The following is a 20,671-nucleotide window of genomic DNA, read 5'->3' as shown; positions in this document are numbered from 1 at the left end:
AAGGAGAGAAAGGGCCCTAAGATATCAGGCAGGGATCTGCCTGCAGCTCGTGGTCCCTGGGCTGGGCTAGACTGGACTGCCGGCCAGTGAATGACACATGAATGGCATTTGTCTTCTCAGCACCAGACAGCCCCAAGAGCGAAAGCCCTCCATACTCAGCTGTGGTGAGAGTCCCCAAAGCAGCTGAGGTGGAATGGATTTTGGATCTGAATGAGGAGGAAAATGAGCTGGTGCGGAGTGAATTTTACTATGAGCAGGTAATAGCAATAAAATGTGACGGTCATTTGAGTTTCCTATGATGTGTAGTAGCATGGCAGGAAATGCAGAGTTGGGCAAACACAAGCAGGCCTTCACTTGCTCGCAGTGTAATATCATGGGAGCTAAGACAAGTAAACCAGTTAAAGCAGAAAATGAGGAACAGCTTGAGAAATACACAAGAGGAAATCAGGAAAGGCTTCGTGGAAGAGGTGGCATTTAAGAGGAGCCTTGGAAGTGCAGTAGGGGTTTGACAAGCAGAAGTTTGGGGGTCCTGAGTGGAGTGAGGATAGGAGAAGGGCAAAGAGTTCCAAACTCAAACATCCAAGCGAAGGCACAGTATCAAAAATGATTGGGGAATTAGAAGTGGTTTAATTTGGAGAGAACATAGGGCGTTAATAGAGAGGAAAGGTAGGGTTGAAACAGGCTATTTATGTGTAGGGCCTTGTACTCTGCAGTAAGATATATGTACTTGGTAGGCATCAGGGCCATGGAAGGTTTAAGAGTGTGCTTTAGGAATATTAATTTAGCAGCACTGTTTCCAGTGGCTTGAAACAAAGACTTCTCCAGGTAGCCAGACAAGCAAGATGACTATCGTCCAAGCCAGCATTAAGGAACACCTGTGCTGGTGGGAGAGTAGACTAAAAAAGAAGGGTACCTACAGACATTCCCAGGAAGTAGGTAACACATGGACGCAGCTGCCTTCCTCCCAGTAAGGAGACAAAAACCTAGCAGCCAGAGCTTTGCCAGTGCTCCTTAGAACTTCTGAAGTATGTTTAGCTCTACTTCTGCTTTGCCGTGGGATTTTTGGCTCCTTCCCCCAGGGTTTTTCAAGCTTTGTGAAACGGGAAGAATAATTCCTCCCTCCCAGCTACATTTGAAGACTGCTTTGGTCTGGGAACTCACAGTGTGCTTCTCTCTTCTTCCACCTGGGCCAGGCCCCCAGCGCCTCCTTGTGTATCGCCATCCTGAATCTGCACCAGGACAGCGTTGCCTGCGGCCACCAGCTGATTGAGCACTGCTGCAGGCTGTCCCAGGGGCTCACGAACCCGGAGGTAGATGCGGGGCTGCTCACAGACATCATGAAGCAGCTGCTCTTCAGCGCCAAGATGATGTTCGTCAAGGCGGGCCAGAGCCAGGACCTGGCTCTTTGTGACAGGTAAGTGGAAATGAGTCTCTCCTCTTTTGAATGGTGGTCATGTCTGTCCAGCTTCTTTTTCTGACCCTACTGTGGGTTTTCACCTCCCAATCCTCTTGACAAAACATGCTGAACTGTTTTGCATCTCCATTTGACGTTGATGAAACGCTGTTACCAGATCACAAGCAGTCTTCCTCACCCTGCGTTGACAGCCTGTGTTCTTCTCCTTCCCTGAGTGGATCCTCAAGGCAGGTTCTCTAGCTATAGAGTCTTTCTTTTCCAGTTGGAAACAAAGACTTTGGTTAATTTGTAATGAACGTCAATTTTGGAGAGCACCTTTAGTCTCTGTGGAACTTTCTGGCTTTTAAAGGAGATGTGTCCTCTACCCTAGTCTTGACCGAATTCAGACTGTGGCCTCAGGGAGTTCTGGGTAACAGATCTATAAAGCGCACTGCGGACTGGTCTATCCCTATGTCCCAGGGAGGCGTGTGAGTCATAAAGGAGAAGTTTCTATGGAAAAGTGAGGCTTAGGCCCAGCTCCCTACACAACCTGCTCTGCCTCCATTCATTAACCTGACAATGAAAACTCCCAACTCCCGGCTTATCCGCCCAGATGTGTGACTCACGTTGTGCGTTCCCAGCTCTCAGTCCTAGCCAGATTTGAGAGCGAAGAGCATAATTTTCTTTGACGTGTCAGGTCTTCAGGCACCTGCCCAGAGTACTGGCCTGCAAACTCACCAGGTAACAGAGAGTGCAGTGACTCTCAGCTTCACCGCTTCCTAGCTCTGTAACCTTAGATGAGTCTGTTAACCACTCTGGGCCTCGGTTTCCTCCTCTGGAAAATGGGGATGATAATAATACTTATTTCATATGGCTGTAAAGTGAGAGTACTGTATCCATATAAAGGGCTAAGAACTGAGCCTGTGTACTCCAAAAATGTTAGTTTTATTATTCTTAGTAACAAAAAAACAGAAGGTTGAGAAAGGCAGAAGGAGGTGGGACAGAAAGTGGAAGGAAATATAAAGGAGTTAATTTCACTCATATCAAGAGGCAAAAGATGCTACATCATTTTTCAAGTTGACAAATGAAAAATGAGCTGTATAATATGTTAAATACAATTTTTGAAATAACCATGAAAAGAACCAAAACTCTACCAATTTATCAGAAATGGAGGACAAGGAAAGAACAGAAACCATTTTATACAGCAAGAGGTAGAATTTAAGGCAAAAATAAAGATATATCTAAATATTTCTCAACTATCAGAAATGTAAATGAGATAAAATCTTATTAACAGAAAAGGATACTTAGATGGGGGCTGGAGAACAAATCTAACAGCAAGTCCTATACTTCCTTCAAAATCTAACATAGATGGAGGAAATATCCACTTTGGGCTAAGGGAGCAGAAATTAAGGAAGTCCTTGCTTCAGTGGGATTCTCCCCCACCCCCAGGTGCCACGGGCTTCTCTGACACTTAATAGCAGTGGTTTCAAATTACACATTCTTTCTCCCCAACCCTGGAATCGGTACACTCACTTTAGGGAATCGCTGCACTTGTGCCCAGTTGCTAATGATAGTAGATTCATCTCTCATGTGTGTTTAGAACTCCTGGTTTGCAGAGTATTTTTCCGCTGTTTTTAACTCATACCTTCTTCTGTAGACAAATAAATGTTTAAAAACAAAACTCACACTGCCTATTACACACGTCCAATACATTATGATACCGAATTTGCTTTTACACACTATACTCTCCCCTGCCCATCCCCACTAGGTTGAGAATCACTGATGTACTGAATCCCTTTCCAGGGAAATCAGTGGACAAGTCAGGATCCGTAGGGGGTTTTGACAGAATTATGATACAAGATTCAAGAACCTTGAGTGTAGACCTGTCTCAGGCAGGACTAAACAGAATGATCCCAGACAGCTCTCTGGGCTCTGTTGTTATGAGGTTTTTGCAATCACCAGGTGTCAGGAATAAGATCAAAGGCAGCAGTCCTAGTAACAAGAGTCCATCCTTAACCCAGAATAAGGATGTCAAGTCCAGGGCACTTGAATCTGAGGCCCCTGCCCAGCAGCACCTCCAGAGGATGGTAATGATGTGACCTCTGTACTGACCGGAAGTGCAGGCTGCTGATACAGTCCATATACACTCTCCCAAGCAAGCAGGGTTCCAGAGAATCAAAAAGAAACGGGTAGGGCTTCCCTGGTGGCGCAGTGGTTGAGAGTCCGCCTGCCAATGCAGGGGACGTGGGTTCGTGCCCCGGTCCAGGAAGATCCCACATGCCACAGAGCTGCTGGGCCCGTGAGCCATGGCCGCTGAGCCTGCGCGGCTGGAGCCTGTTCTCCGCAACGGGAGAGGCCACAACAGTGAGAGGCCCGTGTACCGCAAAAAAAAAAACAAAAACGGGTAGCTTGCGAGCTTCCAGCATTCGGTATAAAGGCCTTGCCTCAAAATAGGAGACCTGAGTGTCCCGGAGCGTCCGTACTCCACGTATTGATAGCTAAAGTTTGATGAGTGCCTACAAAGCTCTAGACACCATCCTAAGCTCTTTTCCTCCGGTTATTTCATTTTATCCTTAAAACTCCCCGTTATTCTATCCATTTTACAGATGAGTAAATTGAGGCTGAGAAAGGTTAACTAACTTGCCCAAAGTCATAGAGCCACTAAGTGATAGAGTTGAGTTTCTGAGAGTCTGACTCCAGAGTCTTTTCTCCCATGTACCTCACAATTCTCATTATCACATTTCACATTGGAAATGAAATAGAAAACCTTTAAGCAGCACCTGTTCCTGGGATGACCCTGTGGAGCCTCACTGCCTTGCCCTTTTCCTCCCTGTAGCTACATCAGCAAGGTAGATGTGCTGAATATTTTAGTTGGTGCTGCCTATCGCCACGTGCCATCTCTGGACCAGATCTTGCAACCAGCCGCAGTAACCAGGCTAAGGAACCAGCTTTTGGAAGCTGAGTACTACCAACTGGGCGTTGAGGTGAGGCACAGACAAAGCTGACATCTGCCCCAACGAATTACCTCCTCTAGTTGTCCTTGGCCATGGGGAGTGTCTAAGGCATGACCAGTTTGCCAGTGTGGGAGTAATGGCAGGTGGGGTGGTGGGGAGGGAAATGATTGACACCAAGGGGATAGAATTGGTCTTTGGGAACCTCAGGCATGGCTGTGGGTGCCTCCCCCTAAAAGGAGCAGTTTTTCCTCCAGGTCTCTACAAAGACTGGCCTTGATACCACCGGGGCATGGCACGCTTGGGGCATGGCCTGCCTCAAAGCTGGGAACCTCACCGCCGCACGGGAGAAGTTTAGTCGCTGTCTGAAGCCCCCTCTCGACCTCAATCAGCTGAGTCATGGCTCAAGACTGGTACAGGATGTGGTTGAGTACCTGGAGTCCACAGCAAGGCCACTTCTATCCGTGGTAAGAGCACAGCAGGCAGAGGGTGGGCTCCAGGGCCAGGGGGAGGCCCAGGGTCAGTAATGGCCTGGGGAAAGTGTCAGCTTCCATTCAGCGGACAGTGGCAGCCCTGGCTCAGAGCTGTCAGGTTTGGATATCGTTCTTTCCATTATATATGGTTAGATAAGTCATAAAGAGTCAAATTTCAAAAAAAAAAAAAGAAAACGAGTTTTAAAACAATGAAAATCACATATAATCCCATACCCAGACTTAAGCAATGTTTAGATTTCAGTGAATTTTCTTTGTTATGTTTTTGATTTAATTGGTGTTATACAGTTTATAATATAAAGAATTTTATATCCTGCCTGTTTTCTACCCTTAGAACTATATAATAGTGAGCACTTTTCCACGTTGTTAAATATTCTTTGAAAATAGTATTTCCAGCAGCTGCTGAGAACTCCCTGAGTTCCATTGTTCCCTCACACTCTGTCCTCTCTTGGCAGCAAGATGATGATTACTTGGCCACCTTGAAAGAGCTGGAAGCTACCCTTCGGACCCAGAGCCTCTCTCTGGAGGTGATTCCTGAAGGGAAGATCATGAACAACACCTACTACCAAGAATGCCTCTTCTACCTGCATAACTACAGCACCAACCTGGCCATCATCAGCTTCTACATGAGGCACAGCTGCCTGCGGGAAGCCCTGCTGCACCTCCTCCACAAGGTGGGACTTGCAGACACGGCTGGCTCTCACACGGCAGTGCCTGCTTTGCCTGCTTGGCTTGGCCCATCCAGCTTTCATGGAGGCAATAACCCCCCTTAACCTTACCCCAGGGTTGAGCTATGAGATCATCTCTGGCAAAGTCAGGTCCAAATGGCAAATTCTAGGGAATTCCCTGGTGGTCCAGTGGTTAGGACTCCACACTTTCACTGCCGAGGGCCCGGGTTCAATCCCTGGTCGGGGAACTAGGAACCTGTAAGCCTCATGGTGCAGCCAAAAAACAAAACAAAACACAAATGGCAAATTCTATCTGCACAAATCATGATTTGATGAGTGTGCGAAAGTCTTAACCTGGATCCCAGATTGCCCTTCTGACTGGCAGTGACAAATTTCATCCCTTCTCCCAGAACATTTAGCAGAACCAAGTAATAGCTGAGAGCATGGTCTCTGGAATGAGATGCTTGGTATAAGTAGTGTGACCTTGAGCAAATTGCCTAACCTCTCTGTTTCCACACACTTCCCACCTGCTCTGGGCTGCATCCTGCTGCTGACCCCACTGCTCGTCCACTCAGGGTTGTCACCACAAAGGCCAGGAAGCACCCCTGAGCCAGATCCTAAATTTGGGCCACAAGTATCTCATAGAAGGAGAGTGTGCCCTCCTTTTTTTCCTCTGACATCCTCTGCCCTCCTCCCACCGGGGGCAAAGGCACCCCTGAAGTGCATTATTTCTTTGGAGCCATTGTTAAGCCAAGTCAGGACTCTGTTTCACCTTGACTCTTTGGCCTTCTCTTTTTTATCTGAAAGTCCCATGAAATTTTTCTGAGGAATTGACTGATTACTACCAAATTAAGGGAGCTTGAGGTATGCTTTAATTCCAATCTGCTGCCTTCATCCAAAATGACAGCCATTGAAAGTTTACAAATAGGCGTATCTTCTAGGATTTCTCCAAGTGGGTCAACAGTACAGGGTCGTGGTAACGATACCCCTACAGGACAGCGAAAGGGAAATGTTTTCACTACTGCCTTAGCTACTGTGTCTTAACCGGGTGTCAAGAATATTGTAAAAGTTATATTATTTGGCATTTAATTGCTAACCTGTTTCCTTTTCCTCAGTTTCCAAAAGAGTTTTGAGGTAAAGCTACTTCACCTCACCCAGTTCTGTTTCTTCTAACTGATGACCACTCCAGAGGGTTAAGCTGCTTACTTACTTATTTTGGTATAAGCTGACGACAGCATTGCTCCTGCTTTACATTAGTCAGAGCTAGGAAAGAAGGCTACTTTTTATCTCCTGTAATCACAACTACCCTTGAACTGAAGTATCTTACCTTCTCAAGCAGGTGGAGAACGACAGAAAAAAACATTGTGAAAACTAGGACCAAATGCCTAGAGCATGGAAGATGTGGTGTTTCTAGCCTCATTCCCTGCCTTTTCACCCCTTACCCACCACACTGCCCCAGAGTGAGCTTTCTAAAACATAGTACATGTTATTTATGTTATTCTTAATTCATGTTATTCCTCTCTCTAAAAGGCCTTCGGTGGATCCTCGTGGCCACAAGATGAAGTCCAAATTCCTTAGCATGAATGCAGGACCCAGCAGTAGTATCAGGCCCCCTTATTTCTCCAGTTTATTTTCACTGCAAATCCTATCTATGCTCTATATTCCAGACTTGCCAAATTACTTAAATTTTCCTGATTGTACCATGTCCTTTCTTACTTCCATGAGCCTGCATTGCTGTTTCCCCGTACCTGTAATGCCCTGCCCCTCCTTGTTTTCTTGGAAACTCCTGTTTATCCTTCCAGACCCTCTGTATTGAGCATTCACCTCTTCCTATAAACCATCACTATACCTAGAACGTAACTCTGTTATTGCATTTATCCCACTGGATTGCAACTATTTGTTTACAATTGTGTCTTCGCATCTGGAGCGAGAAGGCCCATATTTACCTTACCTGGTGTCTTCAAGCATCTGGCCTGGTGCCAGTTATGAATGAATGAGTGGATAGATGAATGGATGAAATGGAAGTTCTTTTTTTTTTTGGCTGTGTTGGGTCTTCCTTTCGTTGCTGCACGCAGGCTTTCTCTAGTTGCGGAGAATGGGGGCTACTCTTCGTTGCAGCGAGCGGGCTTCTCATTGTGATGGCTTCTCTTGTTGCGGAGCACGGGCTCTAGGCATGAGGTCTTCAGTAGTTGTGGCTCGCGGGCTCTAGAGCGCAGGCTCAGTAGTTGTGGCGTACAGGCTTAGTTACTCCGCGGCATGTGGGATCTTCCTGGACCAGGAATTGAACCCGTGTCCCCTGCATTGGCGGCCGGATTCTTAACCACTGTGCCACCAGGGAGGTCCCAAAATGGAAGTTCTTAAGGGGTTGAATGGCCAAATGGTTTTCTTTTCTATGACTGTGGAATGGGGGTTTATGACTCACGGTCTCTGAACCACAGATGAACTTCAGAAGTGAGCAGATTAGTATGTGTTTGCACTTCCCTGATGAGTTGGTCTATGATATTTATCATTTATTAATTCATCGAAGAAATAGTTATTAAATAGCCAAGGACTATTCCTCACAACAGTGAAGAAAAAAAAAGGCAGACAAAAATAGTTGCTCTATAAAACTTACATTATAGTAGGGAGAGAGACAATAAACAAGGTAAATAAGATATATAGTGTAGGTGATGATTAATAAGAAGAGTAAAGTGGGGGAGAGGGAAGGGACGGATTGTGTAATTTTAGACAGGGTGCCCAGGACAGATGACATCTGAGTAAAGGCCTAAAGTAGGTGGGGAATGAACTGTGCAGATTGTGGAGGAAGCACGGTCCAGGTGGAGGGAGTAGCAAGGGCAAAGGCCAGGGCAGCTTGAGCAGAGTAAGCTGGGGAAAGGGTGGTAGCAGATAAGGTCAGAAAGCTAACAGGGCCTAGATCACATAGAGCCTTGTAGAAATTATGAGGACTTGGGCTTTGTGCTGACTGAGAAGGAAAACCATTGGAAGATTCTGAGCAGAGAAGTAACATGATCTGACTTACGTTTTAACCGCATCACTCAGGTTGATTGGTTGGCATTAGTCAAAAAAGAGGCAGGAGTGGAAGATGGTAGACCAGGGAGGAGGCCATTGCAATCCTCCGGGCAAGTGGTGATGATGACTTGAACCAGGATGGTACATGGAGGTGGTGAGAAGTGGTCAGCTACATACAGATTCTGTATGTATTTTGAGGTGGAGCCAATAGAATTTGCTAATGACTTTTATGTTGTGGTGTAAGAAAAAGATGGCTAAGGTTTTTGGCCTGAACAAATAGAAGAACAAAATTGCCATCTGAGAAGGGGAAGACTGCAGAAAGAGCAGATTGGGAAGAAACAATCAGGAGTGCAGTTTCATATCAATATGTATTGTTCTCTAGATACCAAAGAGGACTTTTTGTGTCGGCAGTTGGGTATAAGTTAGGTATACAATTCTGGAGTTCAGAAAGAATAAACAGGCTGGGAATAGAGATTTAGACACAATCAGCAGATAGATAAATTTAAAGCCCTAAGACTTATGGAATCAAAAGAGTGAGTAAAGAAAAGAGGACAGGGACTTCTCTGGTGGTGCAGCGGTTAAGAATCCACCTGCCCATGCAGGGGACATGGGTTCAATCCCTGGTCCGGGAAGATCCCACATGCCGCGGAGCAACTAAGCCCATGCGAGGCACCAGTACTGAGCCCAGGTGCTGCAACTACTGAAGCCCGCACGCCTAGAGCCCACGCTCCACAACAAGAGCAGCCACCACAATGAGAAGCCCGCGCACCCGTCAAAGAGTAGACCGCGCTCGCCGCAACTAGAGAGAAAGCCCACGCGCAGCCAAAAAACCCAACGCAGCCAAAAAAGAAAGAAAAGAGAACAGCTCCCTCCTAAGCCCTGGAGAGATTAGGAGGAATCAGCAAAGGAGACTGAGAAGGCGTAGCCAGAGAAGTAGAAAGAAAACCTGGTGGGGGTGGTATCCTGGGGGCCAAATAAAGAAAAATTTTCAAGGAAGAAGCCATCAGCTGTATCAAAAGCTGTTGACAGAGCAGGTGGAAAACAAGGACTAAGAATTTTAGATTTAACAACCTAGAGGTCATTGGTGACCTCAGGGGCAGTTGCAATGGAGTTATAGGTGCAAAAGCTAGATGTGAGTGAGTTCAGGAGACAGTCACCGGAGAGGAACTGGAGACAGGGGGTGCAGATAACTCTGTCAAGGGGCTTTTCTGTACGGAGAAGGAGAGAAGGGGAGCAGTCACCCGAGCAGGATTCTCAAAGGGTTCTATCTGTGATGTGCAACAAGATAAGCCGCACCGCTGTGGGAGGATGCTGAAGGGCTGTGAGTGGAAGGAAGCTCCGAATGGGGCCCAGACAGTGCCAGGACCAGGCTCAAGACTTCTGACTTTTTGCTTTGCCCTGCTCCAGGAGAGTCCCCCAGAAATCTTCATAGAAGGCATTTTCCAGCCAAGCTATAAAAGTGGGAAGCTACACGTTTTAGAAAACTTGCTAGAATCCATTGATCCGACCTTGGAAAGCTGGGGCAAGTACTTGATTGCCGCCTGCCACCATTTACAGAAGAAGAACTATTACCACATTCTGTATGAGCTTCAGCAGTTTATGAAGGTAACAGCAGCCCCATCCTGCCTTCTACCTCTGTCCCTGTTGGCCTGTCACGTGGGGAGACTGTGCAGGATGAGGGAACAAGCCTGTCGTTTTTGTTCCTGGCCTTGCTCCTTGACTAAGCCTACAGCAAATCCATGTTACTCTCTAGCATTCTTACATGATATCAGGATTTCCATTCTCATCCTAAAGAGGCAGACTTTAATCTTGTCAGTAATAGCACTCTTCAGAATTCAGGGAATGTAAAGATAAACAAGAGGGATATGGTAGTTTCAAGATAAACATGGGGCATGAATGCAGAATTCATAAGGAATGAAGGAGAAGTAAGTGTTTTTAGAGAAGATGCATGAAAGGAGAGGGATCATGTTTCTTCCGATCTGTCTGAGGGTGGCCAACACTAAATCACAGAGAAATTGGCTTATTCAACGCCAGAGTGAAAGTGAAGGCAAGTCAAATGGAGAATCAGAAGTCTCCTTTTTAAAGATCTCTTTTGTGGTGGAATAACATCCTACCTAAGGTCCCAGCCCGTCAGTTCACTTTTGGATCTCTTAGGCCTCTGAGGGAAAGGGTGCTGGCAGCCAGGCTTCATGGGGGGAAGTCAGATCAGAGTTCTCCTCACACCCCCACCCTCCAAACCTCCTTTGATCTGAACATTCATTTTCCTCTTCCAGGACCACATCCGGGCCGCCATGACCTGTATTCGGTTCTTCAGTCACAAAGCAAAGACATATACGGAGCTGGGAGAGAAGCTCTCTTGGCTGCTTAAGGCCAAGGACCACCTGAAGATCTACCTCCAAGAAACCTCCCGCCGTACTGGAAGGAAGAAAACCACCTTCTTCCGAAAGAAGATGACGGCAGCTGATGTGTCAAGGTAACTTGGGGTTCAGGGAACAGTTGGGGCCGGGCAGAAAGGCTGGAACCGAGGGTCTGTCGGTGATGCAGCTGCTCTTGCCCATCTCTGAACTCTTGGGAAACAAACACATACACGCCCACACCTAACAGGAATCATTGCTGGATGACACTGTCCGGTACAAGCCTGGAAAGCCGCCAGGGGAGCCTGTAGGAGAAGAGGGAAGTAGGGGAGGGGCGGGGACTGGGATCACATGTGACAGTCAGACTAAGCCCTTCCCCCTTACAAGAGGCAAAAGAGGTCCTGGGTGATGTGGCCCCTGCCTGCATCTCCACCTTACCTCATGCTACTCTCTCCTTTCTTGTGGCGCGTCAGGTACCCTGGCCTCCAGGGGGTTCCTCAGCACCCCAAGTCCTTCCCTCCTCTCAGCCTTTTTGCCGAGAACACAACATCTGGAGTAAATGCTCCACCGCTACCGTTTATTCCTTCACAGTCCCAATCGCTAGATACTTGACGTGTCTGTTCGTTATCCACCTCTCCTCTAGCCTCTGCACTCTGGAGGGCCGGGTTCATGTCTCTCTCAACCACTTTCATTGTTAGTAGCACACCGTGCTCCATAAACACTCATCAGCTGCTTTCGCCTTGTCGTAACTGCTCAGAGGGTATTTTGGATCTCTTTTCCCCCCACATCCTTTCTTCTGCCTTTTCCGTTGCCATCCTATTATGATTTCTCAGTCACCTGGCCCTAGTTACTCCTGAGGCCCCTCCTGAGGCTAGACTGTGCATCTCCTGTCACCGTAGGCACATGAACACACTTCAGCTGCAGATGGAAGTGACCAGGTTCTTACATCGCTGCGAAAGTGCTGGGACCTCTCAGATCACCCCCTTGCCTCTGCCAACCCTGTTTGGAAACAACCACATGAAAATGGATGTTGCCTGCAAGGTATGCACGATGTGTCAGACCTCCGGCAGGCTGTTCTCTCTCAGAGCGCCTATCACACGTGTCATCGTCTAGTTATCATCATTTCAGTCATTCTTTTGATGGCTGCCTCCCCGATGGAATGAGAGCCCCGGGAAGGCTGGAGATCGAGTCCGGTTTGATTATTACCCTTGTATCGCTAGTGCCTGCACTCAGTAGAGTCTCCACAAATATTTGTTGAATAAATGAATGAATGAGGGCCTCGTTCTTGATTGAGGGGCTGCTCCAGTAATTCTTGCTTCTTTAAGCATGTTTCCCTCTCATTTTCAGGTCATGCTAGGAGGGAAAAATGTAGAAGATGGTTTTGGAATTGCATTCCGTGTTCTGCAGGTATGACTCAGATTACTCAGGATTATACCGAGGGCGATCAGCACATGACCACAGTTCTGTGAGAGATCATTCTTCAGAAAATTTTTATCCCAAGGAAAGCAGATTTACACGTACATCAAGGATGAAATCAACAAGAGGGCTGTTACAGAACTGGGTCAAATTCAAGACCGTAGGCCACTTTGCCAAAAGCCAAGCAACCAATGACGAGTTCATCGAAAGCTATCAAATAACTACCCGAAACGAGGTCTAGGAGAGTTCCACACAGCTGTCCTCATTGCGGGGGAGCGTGGCTGGAGGAGGTGGCAGAGGGGCTGAGGTGCGGGGGTCCTAGTCAGGGGGAGGGGCCACTGGCAGCAAGAGCTGCCCCTCCATCCTACTGCCCAGGAGCCGGCTCGAGGCCTACATTTTCTGTTGCTTGTGATACAAGGACACGGGTACAGCTGTGGCACTGGAGCAGAGGATGGAGCAGGGCGCCAAAACCATAAAAAGCCAGACCACTCCCCACCACACAGTGACACGCAGGCACTCTGGGGCCCATCACCCTCCAGGCAGACACGGTCTTCACGCAGTGTGCGTCTAAATGATCAAAGACAACAAACAGGGGCTTCCCTGGTGGCGCCGTGGTTGAGAGTCCACCTGCCGATGCAGGGGACGCGGGTTCGTGCCCTGGTCCGGGAGGATCCCACATGCCACGGAGCGGCTGAGCCCGTGAGCCATGGCCGCTGAGCCTGTGTGTCCGGAGCCTATGCTCCGCAAAGGGAGAGGCCACAACAGTGAGAGGCCTGCGTACCGCAAAAAAAAGAAAAGGAAAAAAAAAAAAAAAGACAACAAACAATCTGACAGATTTCTTTCTTCCCACCATTTTCCATGTTGAACAAAGACCCCAAGGCAACAAAATGTTTATTTGGTAGTTTCTAGCAAATCAGTCTTTTGGTGAATTGGTCTAACACCAAGGCATCTCTTAACAGAGCACCAAGTGTCCAGGGCAGCCAATATCAGCCCCCGACATCCATTTTCCAAGAGAAAGGTGACTCGTTAGAGAATGAACTGGTCTTGGGCATTTGATTAGAATATTTTCAGAAAGTGACATGGCAGCAAGTGAGATGTACCAGTGTAGATATCAAGGTTACGATTTTTATGGATGCTTCCTAAATGCCGAACTCCAAAAGAAGAACTTTTTGCTGATTGTTTGTTTATGTATGTTCTCTATTGGGACTACAGCCTTGTCTACCCCAAGCCCAATGGGAGCTCTATAAATGTCACCTTCCTTCCCGCCATTGGCATCCCAGCCTCCCTACACCCATCACCCCATGTTCTGTTCTAGGACTTCCAGCTGGACGCTGCCGCAACCTACTGCAAAGCCGCCCGGCAGTTGGTGGAGAAGGAGAAGTACAGTGAGATACGACAGCTGCTCAAATGTGTCAGCGAGTCAGGCATGGCAGCCAAAAGTGACAGGGACACCATTCTCCTCAACTGCTTGGAAGCATTCAAGAGAATTCCACCCCAGGTGCGCCCACCCCCAGACCTCTCAGCTCCTCTATCTATTTCAGTGTCTTCACATCCCCCTCTTTATTTTTATTTTCCCCATACTTACTGTACCTGAAACCCTACAAGATCCCTTTGTCTTTCTGACGCCTCTGTAATGATGGCCTCACTAATCAACCCTTCCCTGGAAAGAAAATTCATGGTGATAACCACCAAATCCAGAGGCCGTCCCCCAGCTTCCCATTGTCTGATGCTGTTGGCACCCGGAAGTGTCTGCGGACCGACAGAGTTGAGTTTCTCCCTGTGATTGTAGAGGAGGTCACCGTGGGCCTGCAGGTGGCCTTTGAAGCATGTCGCCTACAAAACTGTCCCCCGATGGCTTTCTAGTGGGGTGAACAAAGCCACATCCTTTCTCTTTTTTTTTAATAAATTTATTTTATTTATTTTATTTTTGGCTGCGTTGGGTCTTTGTTGCTGCACGTGGGTTTTTCTCTGGTTGTGGCGAGCTGGGGCTACCCTTCTTTGCGGTGCACGGGCTTCTCACTGCGGTGGCTTCTCTTGTTGCAGAGCACGGGCTCTAGGCCTGCGGGCTTCAGTAGTTATGGCTCGCAGGCTGTAGAGTGCAGGCTCAGTAGTTGTGGCGCACGGGCTTAGTTGCTCCGCAGCATGTGGGATCCTCCCAGACCAGGGCTCGAACCCGTGTTCCCTGCATTCGTAGGCAGATTCTTAACCACTGTGCCACCAAGGAAGCCCCACATCCTCTATTGAAGGCCAAGGACAGGCCTCTTGTTTGCTGTTGCTTCTCAGATTCCCAAGCTTAGCGATATCATTAGCTTTCCTCTGTTGCTCTTATAGCAGGAGTTGAGTTTGGTTTTTGTGGGGTTTTTGGCCGTGCCACGCGGCTTTGTGGGATCTTAGTTCCCCAACCAGCTATTGAACCCGGGCCCTCGGCAGTGAAAGCATGGGGTCCTAACCTTTGGACCGCCTGGGAATTCCCAGGAGATGAGTTTGTAGAGAAGGGTCAGGCAGGCATCCCCACCCTGAGTCAGAACGGCTGGGCTGAGGCTGGGTAGGGCCCCAGCTCCCACGCTGGGGACCCCTTCATCTCGTGACTACTGTGTCTCTGTTCTGCGCAGGAGCTGGAGGGCCTGATCCAGGCGATGCACAGTGATGACAGCAAGGTGAGCAGAACTGTCCCTACACCTAGTAGTGCTCGGGGACAGCACTTTGGACTTGCCTTTTCACCTTTATCTTTTGCTCGCTACCATTCAACCTGTATCTCAGCCTCTTTGTTATCAGAGGTGGGGCTGAGACCCAGATAGGGGCGTAGATGGGAGGGAATAGGTGGGGAACATGAGAAACCTGACCACATGAGCCTTTGCCCTCCCATTTCTTTATCCCCCAAGACACACATGTCCTAGGCTGCTCTCAACTCTCCATTTTCTATGGAGGTTTTCTCTCAGAGCCCTAGGAAATCCTCACTTTCATCTTCAGATGGACTCACTGCATGAGGTTCTCAGAGTGAGCAGGCATCTCTTTATCCTGGAGGAACAAGTGTACCCTCTACAGTAAAGAAAAAACCCACCCAACCCTTTGACCAACAATGTCTATTGGTGCCTCAGTCTCCAGAACAGGCCTTGCCCCTGGGGCCTGCAAGCTCTTCCTGTTGAGTAGGAAATCGGTGAACCTTTGTGAAGCATGCCAGCTGCTCCTGTTTGTAGCTCACCACAGGTTCAATCCACCTGCCATCTGGAGGAAGGCCCACAGGCCAAGAGAGGCAGGAGAAAGCCAAGCCAGCCTGCCCTGGCCACTAGCAGCAGAATGATCTGGCAGCTGAGTCCCTTGTGAAGAAAACTAATGTTAGGCAAACAGCTTCTTACGCAACCACATTGCTGCCCCCCCACCCCATGGTGGTATTGCTAATCCCTGGACTGAATTTGCAGGGCATTTTTCATTTGAGGTTAGGGAGAAGCTGTTCTTAACATTTCTTCACTTAATTCTGCAACATCCTGATGAGATCCTGTGGAAAGGATGGAATTCTGACATCCTGAAATGTGGAAAATTACTTTTCTAGAATCAAAATTAAAACCCAACAGCCAGGCCAGACACCCAGGTTTCTTGATTCTCCGACTATGGTTCTTTTCCAAGCCTTCAGTGATCCTCCTGCTCTGTAGGACAGAGACTTTGTGCCTGGGAAAGATGGACACTGAAAGCTATACCGTCGTTATTACTTTTTCAGTTTTTTTCTGACAGCAGCTGTTCTAACACACTTAACGTGATCTCAGGTCACAGGATCTTGCCAAAAAACAGCTTCGTTCAGTTTCTATGCCAGACTTTCTGGAAAAATGCCCTCCTCCTCTAGGTAGGAATTTTGCCTGCCAACTTGTGATATTCTGTTTAACGTACACTGGTACCAAGTGGACCTGAGGGCCTGGGTGAAGCGAATGTCCTAGGGCAGCAGGTAGATAACCATACTGCAGGACTTGATCACTTCAGTGAGCTCAGACATGTCAGAACATGTCTTCTAGCTGTAGGCGATTATCTATAAATGAGCTTAGGAAAGGAAGACTTTAGTGACCAAGGTAAAAAAAGAAGGTGGAGCATTGAAACATCAAGAGAGAAGAGTCCCCTCCAACCACCAGAAGGACTGTCACGGCAGAAAGGCAGCTGCTGGCGGGAGCTCTGAGGCAACTCACCTGGGCCTTGCTGTTCGCTGGCCTGGAACCCTGGCTAACCAGGGAGGTGCTGGTGAGGTCGTGACCAGGGAAGGCAGGGGCTCTCGTCTCCACCCAGCTGGGCATTCCTGAGCTGGAAGGTGTCCTGAATGTAGGAAACTGAGCTGCCTCTGTGCCAAACTGCAAGTCAGATCAACCTGGGGTCACGCCTTATTTAGAGATTTTCTAATTGTGTGCGTTTTCTTACCAACATTTCCTGTTAAAAGATTTGTACTTCAGCAGGTCAGAAACAGAAAACAGAGAAAGGGGCTCTGTGTGCCCATTGTAGGGGGGAGGTATGATGGCTCATTCATTCACTCATTCACTTCATGCATATTCATTGAACACCTGTATGCCAGACACTGTGCTAGGCACCAGGAATGGTTAGAAAAATCAGACACTATTCCTGCCATCCTAGCCAAGGAGGCAGTCATCAATCAAATCATCGGCCAAATAACTACAAAACCACAGTTTGTCGGCAGTGAGGCCAGGAGGAAGCTGGAGAGCCCAGGAGAGTGAGGAGGGCCTTGGAGGGAGTGGTTAGAGGACAGACTCTGCCTGCCTACCTTCTTCTTTTTGAAATTCTTAGCTTATTTGTATTAACTTTTTACACTATAAAATAACACAGTGTAATATTTAAAGAGTGGCCGTAGTGTAATAAAAGGCAAGAACCCAATTATTTTTTTCCCTAATAACCTCTAATCTGTTTTGACAGAGTATCTTTTTCTTTTTAATTAACTTATTTATTTATTTATTTATTTATTTTTGGCTGTGTTGGGTCTTCGTTTCTGTGCGAGGGCTTTCTCTAGTTGCGGTGAGCGGGGGCCACTCTTCATTGCGGCACGCGGGCCCCTCACCGTCGTGGCCTCTCTTGTTGCGGAGCACAGCCTCCAGTTGCGCAGGCTCAGTAGTTGTGGCTCACAGACCCAGTTGCTCCGTGGCATGTGGGATCTTCCCAGACCAGGGCTTGAACCCGTGTCCCCGGCATTGGCAGGCAGATTCTCAACCACTGTGCCGCCAGGGAAGCCCAAGAACCCAATTATTGATTGGTAGGTGAGAAGTGGTATCTCATCTGCATGAGCCCTCTCTGTGTGCCTGTTGGTGACTTGTCAGTGACGGTTTCCTTCCCACTGTTTCTTACACCCAACTGGCAGGTTCAGGCCTACCTGACGTGTTGCAAGCTGCGTTCTGCCTACTTGATCGCCGTGAAGCAAGAACACTCACGGGCCGCAGTCCTCGTCCAGCAGGTGCAGCAGGCCGCCAAGAGCAGTGGGGACGCAGTAGTGCAAGACATCTGCTCCCAGTGGCTTCTGACAAGCCACAGCCGGGGTGCCCACGGCTCGGGCTCCAGGAAGTGACCCTGGGCTGTGGGGCCTGACAGCTGTGGGAGGGGAGTGATGGGCAGGCTTCCAGCTCTTTCCTCCTGTGGGACGGGACTTCCCTGGCTCCACCCCAGGTGGGAAAGAGCTGGAATTGGACCCGACTTGCCATCCTGGGCAAACACAGGACCTTTCACACAAGTGCCATGTTTCTGTAAAACTGTGGAGTCTGTGTTCGTCTGGAGATGGCCAGTTCTTTCTACCTCAGAGTGAGTGTGTGGGTGTGCACGCTCTTTGCGCTCATGTTTACGCCCAAGCATTTCTGAACAACTGAAACTCTCCCCCCACTGCAAAGAGGCACTTTACTTTAGACTTCTGCCTGTCTGAAAACCTTCCCCGCGTTTTTGATTCTTAACCCGGGTTCATCCTGTTTGTACACAGTTCCCTCTGTGTGGAGACGTTCCAGTAGCTCCTCGTGACTAGAAGGGTTTTAACAGAGAATTATAGAGCAGCATCAAAAGGATTTCCTCTTTTTCCCTCCTTCCCTTCCCCAAATTCAGAGATGGCTTTAGGGCAGTTGCTTCCTGTGGTATAAAACCATTCTGAGTGTCTCTCCTCTCACAAGCGCAAGAGTTACCATGAATCTTTGGAAGGTGGTCTGAACAGAAAAGTCCTCAGGTGCTGGCATCTGAAAACTGTGGCTACCTGTACACGTGATGGGGTCTGGAGCCCTACACATGGGCAGGAGGGGTGCCATGACGTTTATCCACAGGGAGAGAAAAGGGAACCTCTCCAAACAGGATTGCAGGAGGGTTGTTTACAAGCAAAGAACTGGCTTTTGTCAATATGCCTGATGCAAAGTGAGAGAAAGTAGCTTCCTCTTTGAGAGTCTGGGGAGAGAAACAGTAGCCAAGACCCTGGAACTGAATGGCTAGACTTTGCCTGTTTGAGTTACAGTCCTTCCTATATGTGCCCCTTAAATTGGTTAGGAAATCACTTCCTCTTCCCTACTGCTTCTCTTCAGTCTCTTCGGAACAGAAGGACGGACATGCAGAGACCCAAGGTCATTGAGAAGGCAGTGCACTTCTTTGTCTTAACAAAGGGAGTCACGGGTTCACTTTGAAGTTGGGCCAGCGGACAAGAATTAAACAAGGGGGGCTTCCCTGGTGGCTCAGTGGTTAAGAATCCTCCTGCCAATGCAGGGAACACAGGTTCGAGCCCTGGTCTAGGAAGATCCCACATGCCGCGGAGCAGCTAAGCCCCGTGTGCCACAGCTACTGAGCCTGCACTCTAGAGCCCGCGAGCCACAACTACTGAAGCCTGCACGCCTAGAGCCCATGCTCTGCAACAAGAGAAGCCACTGCAATGAGAAGCCGTGCACCGCGACAAAGAGTAGCCCCCGCTCGCCTCAGCTAGAGAAAACCCGTGCACAGCAACAAAGACCCAACTCAACCATAAATAAATAAATTTATTTTTAAAAAAAAAGAATTAAATAAGGGAATGGTGAAATAGGTCATGTCCAGTTGGGCAGCGAGGTGAAGTGCTCTTTTAATAAGCATTGGCCTGTCTTCCCACCAGAGATGTGACAGCGTTTTGGGAAAGGTCTGCCATAGTCCATGACTTGGATTTGCAAATGAGGGGTGTGAGGAAAGCTCCGCAGCTGCGAGCCTCCCACCAACCAGAGCTCAGCCTGTTGATCTCACGTTTGCTGCTGAGAGAAATGGGAGCTAGAAGCCAAAGTCACTATCTCTGGTGCTTAGAAACCCTGTGGATTTCCCTCTGAACCAGGTTTTTTTAATAGTAAAATAAACAACTGTAAGAGCATCTGTCAGATTCGAAGTTTTGGTCCTCTTAGAGAGGAGAGAGACTGAAAAGAAAATACTAGACCCCTTTATGGAGAAGTGTGACAAGTGGCTTTGAGTCATAGAATGCATCTGTCTCCCAGAAAAAACATCATTTCCTGGCATCTGCTTGCCCTTCTGAGTCTGCCCTTTTTGCTCTGAACATAAGCACTTTATATAAATGGGTTGCAAATCTTACAGCCCTTAATTTGGGATGTTAAGACCAGATTTTCCTGACTCTCAATTAGCTGAACTATAAAACAGGCAGCCATTGACTAGACTGACGTAAGATGAGGCTAAAGGCTTTTGGGCATCAGGCTGTGGTCTCCAGCAAAAAAGAAAATAACAAACTAATGGACACGTCAAAGGGTTGAATGTTTTACTGCAAGCAAGTCTTAATAAAGTGTCTGTCCTACAAGTTCTTGGCTTCATGGCTTCTTTGTGCTGTCTTGCTCTTATCCTTCCCTTCCTTCATGCCTTGTATTCTGTGTGGAGAGAAAAGGTGAGTGGGAAACATGAGATGGCCTTCAACTCCTGAACTTCTCTAAATGATTCCCATCATAACTCAGGACTCTGGTTAGGATTTATCTCAAGATTCCTAATATGTTAAAAACTATTAGTGTACTCTCTGCCACCAGGAAACTGTTTTGCTTCATTCAGAGTGGTGGGTGGAGGTAGGGTATACATTCATCAGGTATAGAAGGCAAATGAAAAGTCCCTCCCATCCCTGTCCCCTTAGCCCAGTCCCCTCCCAGAGGCCACCAGGGTGACCAGTTTCTAACGTATAGTTCCAGAGCTATTTTATGCATAAAGAAGCAGTAACGCCTAAAGTATTTCGTGGTGAAGATACACCATAATTATTTAACCAGTCTCTGTTGATGGACATTTTAGGTTGTTGCCATCTTTGCCACAACAGATTATGCTGCAGGGAATCATCTCGAATACCCTGGGTCAGAGGTATGTGCACTTGGTAAATATTGTCAGTTGCCTTCCAAAGAGGTCATGGCAATTCACTCTTCCACCAGCACTGTAGGACAGT

The 20,671-nt window shown here is 48.0% G+C and overlaps 1 protein-coding gene across 2 annotated transcripts in view; it reads left to right on the top strand.

The window, feature by feature from the left end:
• ZFYVE26 (zinc finger FYVE-type containing 26) overlaps positions 1-20,039 on the top strand; it is a 64,239-nt gene extending 44,200 nt beyond the window's left edge. For both annotated transcript variants that reach the window (XM_082616771.1, XM_082616770.1), the window contains exons 31-42: positions 121-257; positions 1,194-1,414; positions 4,230-4,377; positions 4,602-4,811; positions 5,291-5,509; positions 9,920-10,117; positions 10,786-10,985; positions 11,766-11,907; positions 12,214-12,273; positions 13,598-13,780; positions 14,895-14,939; positions 17,627-20,039. In XM_082616771.1, the coding sequence (XP_082472897.1) occupies positions 121-257; positions 1,194-1,414; positions 4,230-4,377; positions 4,602-4,811; positions 5,291-5,509; positions 9,920-10,117; positions 10,786-10,985; positions 11,766-11,907; positions 12,214-12,273; positions 13,598-13,780; positions 14,895-14,939; positions 17,627-17,830 (1,967 nt within the window). In that variant the 3' untranslated portion in view covers positions 17,831-20,039. The remainder of the gene's footprint in view (positions 1-120; positions 258-1,193; positions 1,415-4,229; positions 4,378-4,601; positions 4,812-5,290; positions 5,510-9,919; positions 10,118-10,785; positions 10,986-11,765; positions 11,908-12,213; positions 12,274-13,597; positions 13,781-14,894; positions 14,940-17,626) is intronic.
• The last annotated feature ends 632 nt before the right edge of the window (positions 20,040-20,671 follow it).

Source organism: Mesoplodon mirus, assembly GCF_964341445.2.
Source record: "Mesoplodon mirus genome assembly, chromosome: 4".
In the NCBI taxonomy this organism is placed as follows: domain Eukaryota; kingdom Metazoa; phylum Chordata; class Mammalia; order Artiodactyla; family Ziphiidae; genus Mesoplodon; species Mesoplodon mirus.
The sequence above is the reverse complement of the archived record's forward strand: the minus strand, read 5'-3'. Positions and strand labels throughout refer to the sequence as shown.